The sequence below is a fragment of the Asterias rubens genome, chromosome 12 (genome assembly GCF_902459465.1).
Source record: "Asterias rubens chromosome 12, eAstRub1.3, whole genome shotgun sequence".
Classification (NCBI taxonomy): Eukaryota; Metazoa; Echinodermata; class Asteroidea; order Forcipulatida; family Asteriidae; genus Asterias; species Asterias rubens.
In genome coordinates this window covers 8,196,055-8,219,462 of record NC_047073.1, presented here as the reverse complement: position 1 = coordinate 8,219,462, position 23,408 = coordinate 8,196,055, and the positions used below count along the sequence as shown (strand labels likewise).

General features: G+C 37.2%; 1 protein-coding gene across 3 annotated transcripts; it reads left to right on the top strand.

Moving 5' to 3' along the window:
- The first annotated feature begins 14,429 nt into the window (after positions 1–14,429).
- LOC117297586 (zinc finger Ran-binding domain-containing protein 2-like) lies at positions 14,430–23,198 on the top strand. 3 transcript variants are annotated; one of them, XM_033780691.1, is made up of 9 exons: positions 14,430–14,526; positions 15,054–15,106; positions 15,541–15,643; positions 16,399–16,481; positions 17,263–17,342; positions 17,535–17,678; positions 18,535–18,785; positions 19,947–20,131; positions 20,701–23,198. In XM_033780691.1, the coding sequence occupies exons 1-8, from the start codon at positions 14,471–14,473 to the stop codon at positions 20,083–20,085; spliced, it is 909 nt and encodes a 302-aa protein (XP_033636582.1). In that variant the 5' UTR covers positions 14,430–14,470; the 3' UTR covers positions 20,086–20,131; positions 20,701–23,198. The 3 variants fall into 3 exon arrangements, with proteins under 3 accessions (XP_033636582.1, XP_033636583.1, XP_033636581.1); XM_033780692.1 differs by having other exon boundaries at positions 18,538–18,785; positions 19,947–23,198; XM_033780690.1 differs by having other exon boundaries at positions 19,947–23,198.
- Positions 23,199–23,408: the final 210 nt, after the last annotated feature.

Below are 23,408 nucleotides of genomic sequence, written 5' to 3'. Positions count from 1 at the left end.
AACTACACGAGGCCCAAGTTATCGCTACACGAGGCCCAAGTTATCACTGCCGCAGCGCAGCATGGCTCAGAAAGCGCAGTGCAAGCACTAAACAGGGGCACAGTGAGTGCAAAATACACGTAGCAAGTAGCGCGATTCCGATAATGTTCACGCATTCTGTACATTGCCGTATTTTGAGACCAAATCCTGCGGCCAAGCCGTGAATCTGTACACTGAAGACGCTTAAGTATGGAACGATCGAAATCATGTAGATGGCAATTTTTGTGGACCAGAGATCGTGTTAAAACAACGAATTCTGACAGGTAAATCTCCGCGTTTTGTCAGTGCTCAGAACATGCCTGCATCCCCCAATGGAAATCTAATATATTCTTTTTTTGTAACAAAGACGCTTTTGAAATCATGTAAACCTCACTACAAAGTAGTGGTACACTTTTCAAAACCTTTTCTACGTAGCCGCTAGAGCCTGTATGGCACCGTCTTCAATTGGGTTGATCTTCAGTTAGAAATCAACTTTGTCTTCACGGGTCAGTGATCCTCGAAGAGCCCTCGTAATTCCTCGCTTCCCTGTGATTTTTACAGCTGTGTGGATCGTGCGATTACGAGCAGGTTTCGAGCGAGGGGTTTGGCTTTTCGAGGGGTTGAATTTCCCCTCGATAAAACTCGAAAAAATCTCGTTCTCGCTCGCGGCACTCGCGTGTTTTGGGGGTACTTCCTCGAGATCATCACTGTACGTTGAATGGAGTGAAATGTCATCAGTGTGACACCCACTGTGCCCATCCTCGATTACTTCCTGTATTCAATTGGTCCATGGCTCAATCTCTGCGCAATTGACTTCCTATGCATGTATATGGGAGGTAAAATTGATTCACCAATGGAGTTGAATCAACAAGCGAGGTTACGATCGATGTTAACTACAAACCATTAAGGGGAGCTTCATACCTGTAATCATATCATTTTACCTTACTTCGTTATTATAAAAGCACTTGATAATGTTGATAACTCAAGGTCTAATATCATGGCTATTAGCCTTTAATGGCTACATGTATGCTTACTAAGCTAAACATCATAATACTTCATAGTTGAAGGAGAAAGTTTTGTTTGTAGGCATGCTTACTTCAGTGCTCAATTTTGAAGCTAGACTGCTTTTTATACCACTAAAAGTAGCTCAGCGCACGACAATTACATGTATATTTTGACTAGTAACCTTATTCTGGGTAGCATTTCTTTCTTTGCTCGCGTACTACTTGTTGTGCTTTTTAGGCAGCATCACAGGTATAAAAATGAGCCAAGCATGACTGAAATTTAATTCCACTTTGTGAGGACTTGACCCTGAAAACCATGTCAGTTGGCTTCGACACAACACTTAGGCCCTACATTTTATTTGCTGAGCAAAAGGTGTCATTTGGCCGAAGGATTGTATTTGTCCATCCCTTTAAAGGCAGTGGACACTATCGGTAATTGTCAAAGACTACATGTAGCTGTCACAGTTGATGTATCTCAACATATGCATAAAATAACAAACCTGTGAAAATTTGAGCTCAATCGGTCATCGAACTTGCGAGATCATAATGAAAGAAAAAAACACCCTACACAATTGTAGTAACACGAAGTTGTGTGCGTTTAGACGGTTGATTTCGAGACCTCAAGTTCTAAATCTGAGGTCTCGAAATCAAATTCGTGGAAAATTACTTCTTTCTCGAAAACTATGGCACTTCAGAGGGAGCCGTTTCTCACAATGTTTTATACCATCAACCTCTCCCCATTACTCATCCCCAAGAAAGGTTTTATGCTAATAACTATTTTGAGTAATTACCCATAATGTCCACTGCCTTTAAAGGAACATTACAGAATTGGTTTTTGCTAACAAAACAGTTGCTGAAAGTGTAAGCACTTGATGTAATCCACCATATACATGTGTGTACACATATGCTAACAAACCTTGTAAAAGTTTTAGATCGATTGGCCATCTGGGTCACGAGAGAATAGTGAAAAAAAAAGGATTATAAATTTTGCATTGCATCGATGCCAAAATAAAAATGAATCAAACCCTCAAGTCTGAGCGATAAACGCAAAGTTAGATTATTGATTTCTCATCAAATAGGCTATGACATTTCAGACAGAAATATTTCAAGGGATGTTTTCAACAATCATCATCATTGGACCGTGTAAGTTTTATGTAAATCTGTGATCTTCATGATTTTTGTTTCTTACCAATTCTGTAACGTTCTTTTAAAGTTTTTGAATTGTTGGGTTGAAGTGTCGTTGAACAAAGGAAAACTGACCGGAGTAGGGCTTGAACCTGCAACCTCCGGATTAAAGTGTCGGCGCTCTATCAACGGAGCTATCTGAGACCTGAAGTATTGTTTTATTTACCAAACTAACCACAACTTTTCTTGATTTCTTGTCTTACATTGAATATTTTACATCCGTTTAGAATAGATTGAAATAGTTTCATTTTTCTGAACAAACATTTAAAATGTCTCTTCATAGTCACATGATTTCATGTGATGATATTACAAACAATAAAACTCTAATTAGAATATAGAAAGGTAAACATGAAGCATTGGGCTGTTAAAGGGAAATGAACACACGATTTAAGTTCACTTTCATTTGTAAAGTAAACATCAGAACCATTACCAAACTACACTTGAAATTAATTTTGCCAATCCCGTCGGACTGGAAATGACTGCCAAACCCTTAGACCCATGAAATGGATGACTGTCAAGTAATAGACTACATGTAAACCGAAGCCACACCTTCATAAATGTTCCATGTATTTTGTATGTTGATGCATAACAAAAAGCTAAATGCTGCATCATGTGTACTTTCTCAAGGTTACGTCAACTGCTAGTTAAAGCTAAATGGCATGATTATTAACAGAAACTTACTTTTGGGGGTTTGTTTGTTTTGTTTTATTCTCTGAATTTTTGTTTTGTGTTACCTTGTAATTTATATAATTAAAAATTTTGAACAGAAAATTTATGTATCTACATTTTGAGGTAAGATCAGCCAAAAAACAGACCTGGCTTCTTTAACAAAAGTAAGCCACTTTGTAATCCAGTTTATAAGCACTTTCAAAACACAAATAATCAAATAAAACAAACAAGGAGCAAACAAACTTCGCTCTCCACTTGTAACTTTTCTACATATAAATGCACAGTCATGTTGCTTTGGAATTCATAAAAGATCTGCATGATAGGCACATTGGAGGAAATCCACTAAGTAAAGATGGATCATGGCATAAGTTCCAACTTGATGAATCTGACAGGCTAAGGATAATTTGCCGAGCAACAATCAGTTTACTCAGCAAAAACTGGATGAAGCAGGAGGACTATCCGACTACAAGTACATGTACATGTATACAAATTAAAGAAACTCACATTTTTAATTTTTAAAGAGAACATATTTTTTGGGCAGGGAGGGGTTGTTGCAAGGTGAGAAACCAACTTGAATTTGCCACCTTGCTTGCAGAATACAGTGTACCATGAAAAAGAGAACCCATGGAACAGTGAAAGTGCGCCTGTAACCATGGGGTAAAAAAGTCCAAGCGACTCCCCGGGGCTGTATACCACGGGGATAAGAGATACAGTGTGACTCCCCGGGGCTGTATACCACGGGGATAAGAGATTCAGTGTGAAAAGGACTTTTAATACTCCAGAGAATTGAAAGCTATTGATCAGATGTTTACAAAGAGGTACATGTAATATTATTCAATTGAAAAAAACAACAAGAGCACAAGACTAATGTCCTAGCCAGTTATGAGTTTACTGGCCTTATGCTCAAATCACCGTCCTCAGGCCGATGGTCCAAGGGGTAAATTTAAAGGCCTGATTGTGTTCTTCAAAACATCTGACCTTCTAATTTTGTCGTAAATTGTTCTCAACTAGCCTAAATTTGTAGACATTGTTATTGGATGCTTGTGATTTTCGTAAGCATTTTCAATCTGTTTATCTAAAATTGTTCAGTATTTTCTTAACTTGCTTAACTCTTTAACCCCTGTAAAGAACCTCAGGACTCTTTGAGGGTTAGAGGCGCTCTATAAAAGCCATTTTCTTATTATTATTATCACATTTAAACTTGATTTGGAGCTTAATCCCACACCTGAGGTCCCCAAAATGCTGACTGAGTATAACCATTTATGATGGGTGGCTGGGTGACACCCCTGGAGTTTACCCCTGCTTTGGGAAAGTGCCCGAGTTTGGTTTGCTGAAGAAAGGTTTACACTGAGTAATCCTTTACAACAACAATACTATCCACAGATTCTCAATTCAATCATTCGTTTATTCCACACTCTTTTTTGTAAAAAAAGAACACTCCTATGAAAATTAAACAGTGCATACATGTAGAAAAACAAATAAAAAATCAAAAGCGCAAAATCAAAAGCGCATAATGCTGGATCTTTTTTAACACACTTTTGAAGACTCCAAATTCTTTAACTTTTAAGTTACAGAATTTGGAGTCTTCAAAAGTGTGTCAAAAAAGATCCAGAATTATGCACTTTTGATTTTTTTTGTGCATTAAATTTTTTATATATTTTTTTGTCACAAACATCGTTACAAGGAATTTACGAGTTTGTGACAAAAAAATATGTTATTTCAGAAGTGTTTACAAACAGTTGTATGCCCACACTTCTTCAATTCATGGATCATGTTCTGTATCATTCACTCAGAATGTCAACAAGTTAGAAAACAAAACGATTTAGCTGCAGTTTGTCTCGAAACTGCTCAGGACTTGCAAATTGGAACAAATCTTTTCGCAGGCAAACCTTCTGATCGTCTGCATTCAATTTATCACGGTATGCATTTCATTTCACTTTAATTGGTCAGGAAGAGACAGATAATTGGTCTCAATTTACTCGCCAGCGGTTGCCTAGGACCACAGCTGGCACTGGGTACCAGTGATCCGCGTGCATCTATACCATGGGAAAATGGCTGGGTCGGCGGTAATACGATGCTGGACACCAATGGCGTTTGAGGTGTCAGTAACGGCCGACTGTATGAGAAGCAATTTGTTTAAATCAAGGGGATGGGGTGTGGGGTGCTGTGTCACTTTTCAAGTCTCAAAACAACCCTGACTTCTTCAATGTTCTGAATTAAAGTTCAATTTACATTAAGTGTCAACTGCAAAGTACATAACGTGAGCTTTCTTACAACTTGGTCTTGTAAAAATGTAGTCAACAACTTTTCTTCAGAGAAAGAATGGAAGTAAAAATTGCGAAAGACGCCTCTCCATCTGGAATGGTGAATTTCTTTTCAATTATTAACTAAGTACAAGTGTCAAGTGATCTAAAAAACAAAATAAAAACAATTGGATTGAATCATCATTCACAAAGACATTACACAATGAGGTAGCCTATTATTACTCAATTAAAGAACATAAACAAAACATCTGGCTTGTTCAGTCAGAGTTTACAGGCCAGAACGCTAAAATCACTAGCCTTCAAGCCCTGCTACGTACGTACCAGCAAAACTTAACACCACGTTATTGAGCTTTGCAAAGCCACACACGTAATTTACCTTCCTTCATAATAGGCATTCTACATGATAGCATTTTATGATGCATTCTCTTTTCATGACAAGCGTGACCTTTAGGTCATTTCTGGGGCAACATTGACCTTTCAAACATGGGGGGTCACTTGCGGTGCTTTTGTAATAAATAATCTAAACAAAATAATAATAAATTAAGTTCAATTTCCGGTTCATTACTAAAAATATGAATCATCATATTTTTTGAGTCAGCACTATTAATCAAAAACAAATATTTGTAAGGTTAAAGATAGGCCTACTTGATAACTTCAACATTAATTTGAAGAAAAATACAAAACTTAGAATCATTGACAGGGTTCTCTGCAGGATTTTTCAAAACTGCGGGGCATTCCAGATCCAAATTTTGAGCGTCTTGGCCAAAGGACGCTAAATTGAAACAAGGTATTCAGAATGTCTTCTACTTGGTGTTAATCCTGGTTTTAAATGCTCTATTGTGCATTTTGGAGCATGTTTTTATCTTGATGATTTTTTGTGAAATTAGTAAAACAAAAAAAGATAATTTTTAATTTAATTTATTATGAATGTATTTGTTTTTTTATTAATTTATTATGTTATTTCGGCCAAACTTTTCGCTCACGGCACGCAATTTAAGTGTAATGGCACACAAATCACGCAAATGGATCTAATACGATAGCTTTTAAATGGAGAGAACCCTTAACATAAATATTCTTGAACTTACCTACGTTAGGGGAAGTAATTGAAAAAAGAGGTTTGTAAACAAGATGGTCTAAATAAACGTCCGTTATAAATATCAAGTAAATTTCACTTCATCCTTATCAGCGACCTCACCCTTTGGAAAGCTGGTTCAGCCTATTGTTACCTTGATAATAGGTCAACCATGACATTTAACTGCAGACTTTTGCAAATAATTGTACTGCCTTTATTGAACTTGATACAAACTGGTTTTGCTTAAATTCTCTACCTATGGCCATGCTTACTTTTCAAATTGGTGGAGTTGTCATTGGTAGCATTGGTGCATATTACTAAACATCAACTGTAAGCTAGTATTACAAGGCCTGTACTGTAGCATAGCTTTGATTTGATTAAGAAAGGGCAAGGGTACAAATGCATTTTCTCCTTGGTAAAGGCATGGAGGTAGAATTAAAGGGCACCTTATGAGGGAATTTGAAATTTTGTATTTAAGGGCATCAAGGCATAGAGGAAATCACCTTTGTTGCTTTTGTGAAGTATCAGGCCTACACATTAAATTCTAAACTGTTGTTCTCCTTTATTGTTTAGGGCCTACCTGGTGTCTCGTACTAAGTACTTACCATTTAGTGGAAACCAAACTGTCTCGTGGTCACAGTAGAAAGCCCCCGATGTTTACATCAACATGAACAAACACACAACCAGCAAATTCTCCTATCCACAAGGTCTGCGCAAACATGTGTGCGTTTTAGTCCACACGTACAATACATTCACAACAAAGGCTCTTATACAGCTGATGCATGGGTCTTGAACGAACAATGAGTCTTCCCTAAAAGGTAGGTCAGCTCACTCCAGTGATGTGGAACAAACCAATAAATTTGTTTTAAGTTTTTTTTTTAAGTCTTTGTCGGGAACAAAGTAATCGGGAACGGGTAGATCCGGTGCATGTAAATTCTTTCAACACTCTAATAGGAGGTACTGTAGTTCACCTCTGTGTGGGAGAGACAAGAAAGGAAACAAAATACATGTTATACTTGTTGACAAATAGGGGGACCTTGATTTATCGTAGAAAAAAGGTACTAAATAACATTATCTGCCCAATTTCATAGAGCCACTCACTAAAAGAGGCTACACGTACATGTACATATGTAAGCCCAACAAAATTATGTTAGTACGGCTACAGCCAATCCACAATCTCACATGTAGAATTTGTGACTGGAACCCTGCCAATTTCTGTTTACCAGAAAATTTTTGTAAAGTTTTTGTAAGCGGTTTTATGAAATATGGCTCTGGTTTATACTACATGAAAATAAACTTATAGGCCCCTAACAGTTATTATAAATATTTTTACATGTATATTAAAATTGTAAAATGTTAATGCATTTGTAGTTGCTGGGCACCTCTGAAAAACAGTGTCTCACTGAGAGGTCTCCCCAGGGTAAAGAAGAAATAAATAAATAACAAATCAGGAAATCAGATATGGAGGTTTGTCGAAAAACATTTTGGAAAAGTTGATAACTCAGTTGAACTGCAGGGCAAATTCTTGCAACAACTTTAGCCATAGTCAAATTTCATTGCATTCTACTTTGAATAGGTTCATAGGATCAGGGTATAGTTGAACCGCACATGTTTACTGCGCGCTGATCTACACGATAAGATCAAGATATAAAGATTCCTTTTTCTACTCTCGACAAACATCCCTCACCATAACTTCAGATTTTTCCCCCTCTATCTTCCTCTCCCCTATCTCCTACACCCATACGTATTCCTAGACTTGTCAATGTTTGTCGCGATGATAGCGTTCTACGTGTCGTGACAAACACTCTGGAAACACTGGCGATGTTCTTGCGAAGACAGCTGGTCCTCGCGAGGCTTACTGCTCTCGCGACTATGGACTCATTTATAAAATGTAACCGGAGAGCAGTTCGGGAGCCAGCAGTGATCTCGCAAAGCAGTCTTCAACCACGGAGATCTAGCTTCTGAGTTTATTGCGATATCAAAACATTACTGACTTTTCCACACGTCAGATCCTATTCCTATCACATAGACATGTTGACAACTTACTACCTCCTTAATGTTCAGCCTCTTCCCGCTCCAGGAAAAATGTATTTTATTTTCAGCGGTTACCCGAATCCGATAAAGAAAACAAGACTGAGTGATGCCTACATGTATTGCCTACTTGCTAAAGTTGTGAAATGCTGAACATAATCTGCTCTAACAGCAGGAGACTGTCTGAGCTTCCAACAAGTACTGAATGTGGCCTTCAGGATGGTCTGTTGCAACACACACACACTACTACATGTAGCATTTCAAGAATCTTATAAACCTGAATATTATATTACGTTTCATGGGGTTGGTTCTAAACACATTGTATAGGCTAGGTGACAAATGCTCCACTACTGTTTTGTACAGGGTTGAATGTTGCAACCAGACAAAAGAAAAACCATGCAAAATATTCTGAACAAGTTTTGTTGAAAATTTGCAAAGATTTAGTAGTTTAATCTTAATAGCAAGCAACAAGTTACTGTGTCGAGTATGGCAATACAACTGATTTGTTTTCTAAATTACAAAAGAAGTTGTTACAGATAAATAGGATTCTAACTGGAAATCAGACATTAACTTAACAAATTATCATTCATGCATTGCCTGTACAAAAATACATGTAGCTGCTTGACCTGAATAAATTATCCTAAAACAACTTTTAAATTTGAGTATTAAAAAAAAGAAAAAAAGAGTGAAAAAAATTGAGTCAATTTTTAAAATCATTCCTTAAAAAAAACTATTCTTCTTTTCTTTGAGATCAAACAAAGCCTCTCAATAGGGCCTACACCCTCATTCCCAAGAAAAACAGACCACACATCATGACGAAATATCATTCCATTTTCTTAACTCTACGTTTGCAACATGTCGAAATATCATTCCATATTCTTAACTCTTTGTTTGCACTAGACCGTAGCAGCTTGACAATTTCAAAGTAAACATTAGAGAGTTCTCTGACAGTTCATAAGAAAACGCCCACCACACTCTCTCTCTGTTTGCCCTTTTAGTCACACCTTGGTGTAATCCATTGAATACAAATCATTTTGCGGGAATCGGGATCATTTCAGGAAACAAACTGTGGTTTCTTAGGCTTTGACAGATTCAACCACAAAATTGGATGATTTGCTTTTCTACAATGCTGGGCTCAGAAGATTTATTTTTGTTATTTTTTTTTAGCAACCTCAGTGGGATGCCAATTGGAAGGTGCTTGAGTCAGAGGAACTCAGGGTTTGTGGTAGTCATATTTTTTTGACAAAAAGGGTTTAAAGTAGGGTCCCAGTATTTACGGGGTATGTTGGAAAAAATAGCATAATTGCAGTTTTTTAATAAAAACTGAGTCATATTTTCAAGAAGCTACATATATGTGAACAGGGGTCGATTTCACTTTAAAGCCATTGTACCCTTTCGGTACAGAAAAAAAAAAAAAAAAGTTCACAGATTTACAAATAACTTACAGGGTTTACAGAAGGTAGTGGTGAAAGACTTCTCTTGAAATATTAGTCCATGAAATGCTTTACTTTTTGAGAAAACAGTAAAACAATATAAATTCTCGTTAGCAAGAATTACAGATTTATTTTAAACACATGTCATGACACGGCGAAACGTGCGGATACAAGGATGGGTTTTCCCGTTACTTTCTCCCGACTCCGATGACCGATTGAGCCTAAATTTCCACAGGTTTGTTATTTGATATAGAAGTTGTGATACACGAAGTGTGGGCCTTGGAAAATACTGTTTACCGAAAGGGTCCAATGGCTTTAAAAAGGTAGCCCTAACTTACATTTAGGACTAGTCCTTTTCAGGAGTTATTAAAAATATAAGGCTAGTCCTAGGTTAGGACGAGTAACACGCCGTCAGACTAGTCTTATCTCTTTTGTTTTTAATAAACAAATCAAATCCGATAAAACTCTGAAATTTCTCAACCTTGATGCACTGACACTGGACATTCAGTTCTATGAAAGGATACACTTCATTTCATACATGGTAAAAATATTTTCTTTCCATAAATATTTTGATTTGGTTTGGAATATGTACGATGTAGAGTCGGTGACAATAGCCTTGTATTTGGAGCCCTGCTGGCACATGATTATATAGAAAACAATTACTTCAGCCAATATCTGGATGGCCTAGATTATATCCATGATTACAGTTCGTTTACTGTTAAATATCGTGAGCACAAAATCCACAACAAAACAAACTGGTTTTCAATATTGACCAAATTGGTCGTAAAGCATTGAAAACTGGAATGAATTGACTCTTTTGAAAAAAAGGAAGGAATACTTTTGAAATTCAAGTAAAGAGTAAGGAACAAGTTTGAAACAATGGTTTAAACATGTGAAAAAGATCAGAGGTGGAAAAAACTTTGATGGATTTAAACGACACGTTAAAGTTATCAAACAAATAAACCTCAAGAGAAACTGACAGGATACCAAGTCAGTTTCCCTTTTTTTTCTCTTTTTATTTTTGATTTCTAAAACAAAAAATTGCATCTTCCGAAGGTGTCCCACACAGCAGTTAAAACTTCTGACCCCCCCCCCCCAACCTTAAACGACTTCTGACTGGCACCCTGAACAAAGATAAAACAAAATACGGAGACCGCCAACATAGGGCTAGATGGCTCAGTTGGTAGAGCAACCACCCAATAACCCAGAGGTCGTTGGTTCAAATCCCGCTCTAGTCAATGTGAAAGACTGTTGTATGTGTGTGCTTGGTGGTTTTAGTCAGTTTGATGATCTAGACTACCAGTACTCTCTGCATTTGACAAAAGCGCATCATATCAATATAAAGAACATGAAAGGATCTCTCTTAAATTAGTCAGCAAGCTGTAATAAATGTAGCACACTGACTTAAGGTCTGTAATTCCAGACATTCGATAGGAACATGGCGACAGAAACCTCTCAATTTGTCTCCTTCAGTTCATGAAGGATTTGTCTAATATTAGGCCATGTTAAACAAAAATATTGTTTACACTTTGTTTTAAAATGTAGAAACTCAAAAACTTTTCGCACTCCATGGAAGCGAAAAATTCATTGCCTGCGTTTTTTGTAAACATTTTTGTATTATTATTATTTCATTTCCGTTTTTGGAATAAAATACGATACAATACAATAAATACAATTATTAGACTTATAGGCCCAATATGTATATTTTTTAAAGTTTTTTTAGGGGGAGAATATGATTTCTCTTCCAACCTGCAGAAATTGAAGCAGAATGGTGACAGAGAACTATTTTTGGTTTTTTCATGGCCTAAATGCCAATACTTGATGGATAGTATTTGTTAATAATAATCCCTCAATAGAAATGTCACCAATGAGATCACTAAAAGTGGCTGTAATCTGGAAACCTGAATCCAATAAGAGGGTTTACAACGATGTATTTATGAAGTAATCTGAGCTCCCTCAAGAAAACGCAATAATATTAAATCAAATGTGTACTGCCTTTGACAGATTAGAACAGTAAATTTACAACAAAACAAAGCTTTCGGTTTGCCTTTTTTCAGGGAAAAATGCCTTTTTATCTTTTTTTTCAGATTCTCGGATTGTGTATTCCAAATTATGGATTTAACTCTTCGTGACCACTCTAGGTTTTGGCAGTAATCTACTCAGTGGTAGCAGAATATAAAGCAAGACAGTTCTTTAAAGGATTCGGGTACTTTTTCAAAATGTCCACAGATTTACATTAAACTTACAGGGTTTAAAGATAATGATAGTAGAAAGCTTCCCTTCAATTATTATTAACTAAGGTTGTGTAGTTTTTGAGAAATGAGTAAAACAAGTCACAAAAATAATTTTGGTCTCATGAGACCAAAATTATTTTAGCGTGTAAAATCCCCTTAACCAGTTATGATATTATACCAAAACCATAGCATAACTGGTTTTAATACGTTTTTACATGCTAAAACTGAGACGAAAATTATTACTTTTACTTATTTCTCAAAAACTACAGCACCTCAGTAAGTAAAATTTCAAGGAAAGCTTTCTACTATCATAATCTTCAAACTGTGTAAGTTTAATGTAAATCTGTGGACATCATGTTTTTTGTTAGGAAAAAGACCATTTTAAAGAACAAACTCTACCTGGCAAGTATAGTACACACATGTTGCTACCGCAAACCAAAAATGTATAAAAAAAATTGCTTCCCCTTTTTCAAAATTAAATTTCCATATCATAGGTTGTTTTATTGTATCCATACAGGATTTAATAACAGACTGCTCCCCAAACTAAAGGTAGACGATTGTGACATCATTTAAAAAAAAGAATACAAATTAAGTAATATTATATGGAAAGCTTTCTACCATCATTATCCTCAAACTATAGTTTAATGTAAATCTGTCGACATTGTGTTTTGTGTCCTACAAAAAGTACCCACACCCTTAAAAGCATCAACTGTAAATAACCTTGTACTGGTTTTTTAAGGACACTTAACATTCATCAACAAACCCGCACAAACAACAAACAACACCAGATCAACCCACTATTAGGTCATAATGACTGAAACTCAATTGGCCCCTCTGGTCCATCAACATTCATAGCCTCCAACAAGCCATGATATGAGTAGACACCTAATTAGGGGTACAATGAGGGGCCCTGCCCAGACACCTACGAGATTTGTCAGGGTATATTATTCACCATGTGAACAGAAGGGATTATCTCAGTGGATTGAGTAAGTCTTTTCAGTGTCACATCAAGGAGTTTGCATTGAGTTAGAAGTCCTGAAGCCAAGTGGGATCAATCTTGTGTAGGGCTTCTGTCCAGTGTCAACTTGTTTTCCAAGCTGATGTGAAACAAGGCCAAATAATATTTTAAAAACTGACTTTTTTTTACAAAAAGAGGGGGATGTAAAGGTCTTCTTTTTGCCGTTTGTTTTTTGCCTTTTGTTTATTGGTGTTTTTGTTTTTGTTTTTTAACACCTCGGTTTTGTCAAGATTAATTATTTATTATTTTGTTTGTCAAGATTTTTTATTAATTTTTTGGGCTAAAAAGAGGGGAAAAGTGTCTTCTTTTTGTTGTTGTTTATTAATATTAATTTTTGGTTTTGGCAATCTGCCAAAACCTCTTTATTCAGGAGGAAAACTCCAGACCCCAAATTGTGTTGAAGAATTAAGAAGCATAAAATATGGGTAACTAAAATCAGTTGTTGAAAGAATGGTGCCAGGATGAACTGTTTAGTCATTTATGTAGGGGATCGGACCGAGACAACAACAAAAACGAGTTGGTTAACTTGGAGTATTGATTAATGAGTTGACTCGAATTTACATGTGCACAGGTCTAGAAATAATTTAGAATAATTTTATTATATTTTTTTTTTAGTAATGGTAGCACTCAGCAACTGAACAAAAAAACACAGCACAACACATTGATTTGGTGGTAGAACCCTTTCTCCATGACAATGGTCACTATGGTGGTAGAACCAACACAAAGTGATTCAAATTGCTTATTATGCCTTGCAGCCTTGTTTTATAAATGAAAAATGTATTTTATTAAATAAAACATCATCATCATCATAGAGCAACTAAAACAACAAGTTGGTAAACAAAATTAAGTTCTTAATTGAATAAGCCCCATGTCTACCCCATGGTCAGAACCCTCTCGTAGCCCCACTTGTGAGGCTAAATCCGCTCGTACCGTAGATAGTAAAAACTGTAAAAACAACTCAGCCACCCTTCACGACAAACGACGGCCGACGACCAGCGCAGCACGCACGGCAAGCGAAAAATCCCCCATCACCGACAGTTTTATGCTTACAGACACCGTCGAAAAATCACTCACTTCACTTAAAATGAACAAAAAATTACACCAGCCAAACACCAATACAAAGGGATAGTTTTTCGTTTACTTCCACACATTGAATAAAAAGTGAAACGTAAATTTTGAGAAATTCTGAGGACTTACCTCTGAGCTCAGACCTCCACGCTGTGATCCTTTTACGAAGTTAACGTACGATTTCGATCCCCCCGGGCCCATGCATCGTGCACTAACCTGCCACACACACACATCATAGCACAAACAACGCGACGGGGGGGGGGGGGGGGGGGGGGGGGCTTGGATGATGACACATTGCAAACGAAAACAATCCACGGTATTAAAAATCGCGCCCTCATGTGACCGAACTGAAAAAGTGGACCAAAAAGAAAACAGCGGCAGTAGAAATCGCGCCCTCATGTGACAGCTTCAAAATAGCCCGGAAATTTCTGCACGGACTGTACGCGTACGGCCGGGACGACGGGATTTTTCAAGATGTCGTCGCGAAAGCGGTCGACGAACGATGGAGACTGGGTGTGTGGGGATGCTAAGTAAGTTGTCAACGATTTTCTTAAGTTTACTCAAACTATTGAAGACAAATGCAGGGACTGTGTTGTAGTTAAGTCTGACACGTAGGACAGATATTCCTTCTATGAGCAGTATGCACTGTAAAGAATAGCCCCTTTTCTTTTTATTACTCCATCTCGATTGCAACTGCTAACTTAACTGGCTGCAAATTTCTCGTTTGTTGTTGAATGTTGGGCATAGCCATTTTGGGGAATTTTTTTAGGGGCTTGGCTTGGTCGAGTTTGGGTTTGGGATAGCTGGAAAAAACTCTTGAGTTGCAGTCGGGTTGGTGGTGTGATCTGTTATTTAATTAGGTGCTCTAGTTTATGAATATGAGCCCTGTGACTGTGTAGTGTAAGTTATCATCATGATCGATGGCAAAAATATTGGAAATCGGATGAGAGTGTGGACGGGATTTGTCAATCATGTTCATTGTCATGCCTGGAAAATATTGCTAAATTAATCTAACCTGATTTGACAGTGACATTAAAATGTTGTTTTCTTTCCCCAGATGTGGAAATGTAAACTTCTCTCGTAGGCATCAGTGTAATCGCTGTGGGGCAGGTGAGTATTGTTTACTACAAGACCACCTCAGACTCGGTCAGTGGCATGGCTGAGGAGGCTGAGGGACTCAAGCTCTGGTGTTTCTGTTCAGCAGAGTGTGGGTTCAATTCAAGTCCCGTCGTGACGCTTGTGACACTTAATCATTATTGCTGCGTCAGTCGGATTGGAAACACATTCTTTAATAGAATAGCATAGCTAGATTGGCTGGAGATGTTAAACAATGGAAGCATGCACATCATGCTGACATACCTATATACATATGCTGGCACGTCTCTCAGCTAGGCAAGGGTAGCTCTTCATTTACCTCAGTAATGTGACCGCTACTAACACTCACAGTCGCTTTTAATGTCCTGTGCAATATGTCTTTGCATTATATGATAGAGTATTAGAGAAGTATTCAAAGTAATTTTTTGTTTTCCCTTCCTTTCTCACAGAGAAGAGTCACACTACAATCAAAGCCGGAGGAACTGCGATAGGTAAACAGCTGGCGGAGAAGAGTAAAGGTCTCTTCAGTGCGGACGACTGGCAGTGCAAAACGTAAACTGTTCCTCTATTAAATCCCCCAAGGGGATCCCCTGGCTGCTGCTTCCCAGGCTGTTTTGTAAACTTTTTTTTACAGCATTTTTTTTCAGCTGACCTGGGCCCAATAGACCGATCCAGTAGGCTCCGCCCACGACGCACGTGTGAGCAAGAACACGTGGGGTTCTCCAATGCCTTTCTGCACAACTCTGCCGCGCGCACGCATGTCGGACCTTATGTCGGACCTTATGTCGGAGCTTCGTTGCGCTGTGATTGGTCAATACGCAATGGGGCGGAGCTTAATGGATCGGTCTATTTCGAAGAGCTGCTTAGAGGGAAGGTGCACTATTGGTAATTGTCAAACACCAGTCTTCTCACTTGGTGTATCCCAACATAAGCATAAATCAACAAGCCTGTGAAAATTTGAGTAAATTGGTCATCGAAGTGCGAGAAAATGATGAGAGAAAAAACACCCTTGTTGGACGACTTTGTGTGAGTTCAGATAGGAATAAAAGACTAGAAGTCTTTTATTATTTTAGTGAGAAATTTCCTCTTTCTAAAAATCTATACTACTTCAGAGGGAGCCGTTTCTCACAATGTTTTATACTATCAACTATTTGTTTTGAGTAATTACCGAACGTGTACCTTCCCCCCTTTCAGCAGAAAAAGTGCACTGTACATCCATTTCATCTATTGCCGAAGCACGCTTTATTAACCCACATATTATTATTATTATTTTTATTACTATGATTATAATATATATTTTTTCACAGCTGCGGTAATGTCAACTGGGCTCGACGATCTGACTGCAACCTTTGCAAGACACCAAAGTTTGGCAAGCAGGAAGCCCGAACAGGTAAGAAATCAAATTCATAATCAGTGGAGACAAACTTTGAGGCTTGAGTACATGTAGTTCCAAGTATTCTTGGTACTCGCTGCCCCTTTGTTTCTTGTGTATCTGTTGTAAAAAGAAATAATATAAATAATAATAATAATAGTATCCACCCTGCTGGGTGTTCAAGGCCCTTTAAATGATGATTTAATGTCTTTCATCACTGTATATTCAAATCATAGTTTTATTTATGTATTTTTTGTTCTCTGTCTTGGAGCTTTTTATCAATGTATTGACATGTAAATTTTCCATTTTTATCTTTTTTAATGGACAAATAAATTATTGAATTGAAATGTCCTGGGCTTGAATTTTACACTGAACCATTCCCTCACAAACCACATGGAGTTCCAATCCAATGAGAAAGTTCGACTGTTGAGACACTCCCGTTGAGGTATGCAGCTCCGCAAATAAACAAGAGAAGCTGTTAGTCAATGCAAAATAAAATTACATAATGCACCCACAAAAAAAAATCAAACAAAAATTTATTAATTTTATTGCGGTACTCGCTGATACTGCCTCTAGCCACCAGGCTTGCTCTGTAATCAAGTGGTAATACATCTGCTCTAGCAATGCATAGGTCAGTGGTTCGAATCCTACCAGAGTGATATTGTACTGAGTGTACAATGCTTAATACACATTGGTGTAATGGTAAAAGCAAACTATTTATACACCCAAAAATGTAGCACCAAGAGGAAAAGATTGCGTTTAAACAATAGCTGTGATTTGTGATTTCTTTCCCTCCTAGGGTACGGAGGCGGCTACAATGAGAGACTAGGAGTGGAATACAAGTCGGACAATGACGATTCAGACGGCGAATTTGATATTGTAAGTCTATGAAAATCATTCATAACAAAATAATCATAAAACAACTTTTGTATAACGCTCTTCTTCCAGGGTGTTTTACAGAGGATACAAATTTGAACAGATTAAGAAATTTTGACAAATATAAGATAAACAGAGATTAAGAATGTCTTTTATGTGAAGTTGATCATCATGGTTTTCTGATTTTGGTTTTAGTATGGAAGAAAGAAAAAGAAGTATCGAGGGAGTCTTCCTCCAAAACCAGAAGATGAGAAAAAAGAAACAAGAGCTCAAGAAGAAGAGGAAGAGGAGGAGAGTGGGGATGATGGGGACTTGGATGCCTATAAACTGGACTCAGATGTATGTTTTCATTATTTATTTATTTATTTTTTTACAAAAGTAATTTTTTTTTTTCGGTTCTCTTCTCTGCAGATACTGAATGTTTATCCTACTTATCTTTTCTACCAAATTGCAGGCAACGAATGCGATTGCCTCGATGCCCCCTGGTTTGCCTTGGTGCCCTTGAAATGCTCCTGTAGAAATTAACAATTTCCTCATTGGGTGCCCTTACCAAGGAGAAAATGCCTTGGTGCCCTTGCCCTTTCAAAAACGAAGCATACAGGCCTAAAATGACTATTCATTTCAATGTAATTTGGGTTCTACCCACGCTAAAGCTAGCACATCGAGCAGATTCTCGCGAATTGTGTGTCGATACACGACCACCTTTTGAAATAAAATGTTCACATGTTGGTTGTAATGTACACATCTACATTTATAGGATTAAAATAATTGATTTGGATTTAAACAATCGAATGGTTGTAGAAAACATTCCTTGAAATGTTTCTGCTATTAAGGAGGTAAATCGATCATAATCCATACAGACGGTGTTGCATTTAGGCTAAAGTAAGCTATTCAATTTTTTTGCTTAGCTAAAGGTTGCATTAGATGGTAGCATTGGTTTATTATAACTGCCTCTAGCTACTGGGCAATCTGGGGTCTAGTTGGTAAGAGACTGCTCTAGAATTGCTATTGTCGTAGGTTTGAAACCCACCCCCAAGTAATATGCCTGTGATTTTGTTTTCGCAGAGCTCGGGAAAGTATACAGTGCTAACACATCAGTGTATATGGGTTAAAAAACAAATTAAAATCTGAATCCCGTTGCAATTTTTCATCTATTAAATTGGTGATTATTGTTGTACTTTTGTTTTGTTTTGAGGAGGAAGATGATGACGATGAAGATTTATCAAAGTACGATCTAGACGCAGACGATGATATCCCAACCTCTAAACCCTCAGCTGAAGACACCAAGACGACGACGATGCGCAATGACAAGGTCTCAAGGTCCCATTCTCAGACCCCATCGGGTAGCTCTGGCTCCTCCTCGTCCTCGTCAAGCTCCGGTTCATCCAAGTCTTCTGGCTCCAGGTCCTCTAGCGGTTCCAGTAGCTACAGACGGTCTAGGTCCAGGTAAACGGTGCCGACCTGGGTCAAATACTGCTCTGCGCAGAAATTGAATCCATTGACAGTAATAACAAGAAGTTAATGGCAAGAAAATAATAACTAGAAGTTAATAACTAGAAGTTAGTAACGACAAGTTAATATTGATAAGTCCCCTCGATCCATTAAAGCCATTATACACTTTCGGTACAGAAAAAAAAAAAAGTTAACAGATTTACAAATAATTTACAGGGTTTACAGAAGGTAATGGTGAAATACTTCTCTTGAAATATTATTCCATGAAATGCTTTACTTTTTGAGAAAACGTTAAAACAGTATCAATTCTCGAAAGCAAGAATTACGGATTTATTTTAAACACATGTCATGACACGGCGAAACGTGCAGAAACACGAGTGGGTTTTCCCGTTATTTTCTCCCGACTCCGATGACCGATTGAGCCTAAATTTTCCCAGGTTTGTTATTTTATATATAAGTTGTGATACACGAAGTGTGGGACTTGGACAATACTGTTTACCGAAAGTGTATAATGGCTTTAAGCCCAATTAGTGGTTCCAGCAGCTACAGCCAGTCTAGGTCTAGGTAAACGGTGGAGGCCTGCCAAGGGTCAAATGCCACTCTGCTGCTCTGCGGAGAAACTGAGTCCATTGACAGTGATAAAGACAAGTTAATAATGAGAAATTGATAATGAGAAGATAATAAGACACTATCCCACTCTGCAATATAATATCATGTGGTGACTGCACTGTTGGATATTTCCAAATTTTCCGAAACTTATGGAAAGTAGGAGGGTTATTACAGGGATGATATTGTTCAGACTTTTGGCTGAATTCAGACTTTTTATGTCGGCCTGGTGAAGAAAATCAGACAATAGGTTTTTCCAAAAATAAAGAAATCCTGATCGTTGGTCTACTTCTCTAGTGGATACTGTTTCCAAAAGCTCCTTAAAAATCTATAACCCCAGGGGTTACCAAACAGTAGAAAAGGCATCATTTCAACATACCCTTGAATTTGTATCCAAGTTTCAGACTTTTTCGTTGGTAATGACTCTCATCCCTGGGTTAAATAACACACTGCAATGAAAAGATTCTGAAGAAACGTCTTGTTGCCTCTTGAAGAAAAAAGACAAATCACTTTTCTTTTCGCAATCACCATTTTATCCCCTCAACTTAGATCACGCTCCAGTGATCGAAAGTATCGAAGGCAAAGTGATTCGAGGCGAAGTCGAACACCAGAGAAGAGGCGACGATCTCGCTCCAGGGAAAGGTCAGACAACCCCAAGAGGCTGCGACATCGTTCCAGGTCGCGATAAAAAAAAACGGCAATGGGCGGCCTGCAGTGCGACTCGTGGTATTCAGGTTTGGGTGCTAGGTTTAGGCTAGGTGCAAAATGTATGTGTCGAATTTTAGTATTTCCTATTTTAAGTTTTTGGTGGTACTCGTAGTTTCATGAAATGCAATTTAACAAATTGTGAAAAATATTCATTGCTGCTTAGTAAACTTTGTTGACTCTTTGAATTCATTTGTATCATCTATTAAAAAGAAATTACTTGCTTATTTAATTTGTCATTTTTATCTTAAACACATGTTTGCTGCAAATTAGTCGGTAACAAATTCTTAAAATGCTGCTCAAAAGCATCCTTTTGTGTTGAAGGTAGGATCATACTTAAGTAATGACCTACAAAAAAACTTGTGTAATTTCTATCTGAAAGCTTTGTTATAAAGATGGTTTTGGTAGTAGGCATCCTGCGAAACTATTCCATCTGATATGCCCATGTATCTTTCTTAATTGATATTGCAAACATATCCGCATTACAATGACACAAACCAATCTATGACCCCCACCTTTAATTCTTATCAACATCAAAATGACTCCAACCAATTTTAATTTCAGTATTTTGTTTGTTATTCCCCTTTCTTTTCTCTAGGAGTGGAATCCTGCGATGATGATGCTGCACTGTAGTTTTGTTGAGGGAAGCTTGGACCACCAACAACAAAAAGTAAGATTGGTTTAAAAGCCTCGCTGTGTCAAATAAGTTTTATAATACAATAGTCAAGTACCAGTGTCGTTTCTGAACTGGGCTATGCTTTGGTTACCAGTGACCTTTCTCTTGAGGAATCTGGTGCTCAAAATGTTATGAACAGTTAAGCTACTGAGTTCAGTCTGGTACCCTGTGCCCCATGCCAGTTGCAGCTGGTTTCAAATAGTTAGAGAGTGACATGTTTTGAAAAGGTTTATATGTATGTATAATTATTGCACAACTAAATAATACAATCAATCTGTGAATTGAATTGAATTGCGTTGGCGAAATTTATTTAGTAAAGATATCATTTCTATCGCATTACATGATTAAAAACAATCTGAAACTGACACATTGTTTATCAGCCAATAGTTGTATTACAAAATAAACTTTTATCGTTTGCTAGAAATATTGTGAAATTTTCTACTGTTGAATTTTTATGTTTATGTTTTTTTTTTTTTTTTTTCACTTGAAAAAGTAAAAGAAAAAGTCTGGGTCACTTTAATAAATTAATAGAAGTACTTAATTGAAGTAAATTAAAGACTTTCTCCTACCCACATCAGTAGGTTTGTTTTGGGGAAATTTAAAAAGAAACACTGGCTGAAATAGTAAAATGTAAAGAAATGGAAGATGATAAAATTTACAGATGCTACCGAAAGTGCAGTATTTTGATCACAGGCTACGTAGCTTTGCTAGTGTGTGGACTCGGTCCTCCATTAGCCTCTTCTCTTATGTCATTATGCGAAAATTTTTGTTTTGGACTTGGATATGATTGGTATGCCTGACCCATTGATAATAACCGCACACACTGTTTGGGTCTACATTCCCCAGTCTTTTTGGATCCCTCCTTTTTGGCAATTGGATGTAGAAGGATTTCGGACTGAAAGGTTAAGGCTCCAAACATTCTAACAGTTTTTATTTATTTTATTTTTTTATTGGGGTGGAGAGCAGTATAGATGTATCCTACTTAATTATATATGTAAAAGTAATGGCAGTGTAGTCACAACAACATCTAGATGGTTTTTGTTTAACTAAGCGGGACTAGGGTCCAATGTCATGATGCTGCTTACCAAAGAATATCGTGTTTACAGTAGGTCCCCTGTAAAGCGCGTTTTACTTGGGTTTGTAAGCGCGGAATTCTGCGTTAAGCAGAGCCATGAAATTAGGCCGTGTTCAAGCTGAACAATTCAAAAAAGCTGCTGCTTAGCAATTGTATACAAGTGCTTAGCGAAAATGGAAGGTTATACCAATTGCTGTACATAACTAAGCATTTACATTGATAACCTGTTTTATACATGTAGTATGCATGAGTTGTTGTGTATACTTCAGGGCCAATTTTATAAAGCTGTTTAAAAATACAAAATGGCTAAGCACAGCTTATCTTGCTGAGGAGGATCCTTCCATGCAAAATACTAAGTCATGTCATGATTGCAACTGGTCCCTTCCTATTTCTTGCTTAGCAGCAATCTATTTTAAGCAAGTCAATGAGATTTTACTGAGCTATGTTCAGTAAAAGAACATTAGAGTTCAAATCCATGCCACTGCTCTAATGTTATCTTTACACATTGCCAATGGATTGAAAGTATTTTGTGAGAACATCTAGTTACTATCAATTTAGTAAAGGTATAATTAGCTTTGAACAATAATAGGACGGTGCATATATGTAGCAAGTGCTAGATTTCCTATAAGTTTTCATGCATCTCCTCGGCACCTGTTGTGCACATCTGCGCTTTTTATGTCACAATTTGCTTTGTGTTGCGCTTGTTTTAGAGATCAACTGTAATTTTGATTTCAGATGATACTTTCTTTATTAAAAAAAAACGGTTTGGGGGATAATGATGCATTCGATACACAATAGAGGGTGGAAAGCTTTCTGTATCCTGCCACCACTTAGTCACTCATTTTTTACTAAAAGGAATATCCCATTTGGGTAAATTAGATACTAATTTATTTATTTGGGGTTGAACAAAGGCAATTTTACTAGAACCAACAACCTCCAGATAAACGTACCGGCACTCTACCAACTGAACTATCTAGCGCACTATGATGGTGGTCTCCCTAATTTCCCAATATCTTTGTTCGGGGTGCCAGTCAGAAACCATACAACCGTTACTAATTTATTTCATAACAAATGAATAAGTGGTGGGGGGGATGCGAACATTTTTTCTTGAGGTTTACCGAACACTACCACCTGCCTAGCAAAATTTAGAAATTGTATCTTTTCTTTTTGTTGAAGTTAATGTTTTAGTAATATTTTTTCCTACCAAGTTTATTACAAAAGAATGCTGCCATTTAAAACAAACTTTGTTAGTGGGATGAATTAATCTTTTTATTAGTAACTTGTTACCGGCGAGTACATGTAATAGGTTGTATGAGCTTAATAAATACATCATTTAAGAATGAGATTATTTGTTTTGACTAGCTTTTATTCTGTTTGAAACTCTTTAAATTAAAAGAATAATTCAGTTTGTAATTCGTAACTGTTTTCACTCAGTCCACTTTCGTCCTTTAAAGGAACACGTTGCCCTGGATTGGTCGATTTGGTCTTTGAAAAGTGTTGTAACCGTTTGTTATAAAATGCATCTGGTTAGAAAGATGTTTTAAAAGTAGAATAC

Bases quoted from the DNA above. Each gene is read 5' to 3' on its own strand.
- LOC117297586 (XM_033780691.1), top strand. From the start codon at position 14,471: ATGTCGTCGCGAAAGCGGTCGACGAACGATGGAGACTGGGTGTGTGGG. The intron at 17,343-17,534 runs GTAAGTCTATGA...TTTTGGTTTTAG, and splicing joins CAGACGGCGAATTTGATATT to TATGGAAGAAAGAAAAAGAA. The intron at 18,786-19,946 runs GTAAACGGTGCC...CCCTCAACTTAG, and splicing joins TACAGACGGTCTAGGTCCAG to ATCACGCTCCAGTGATCGAA.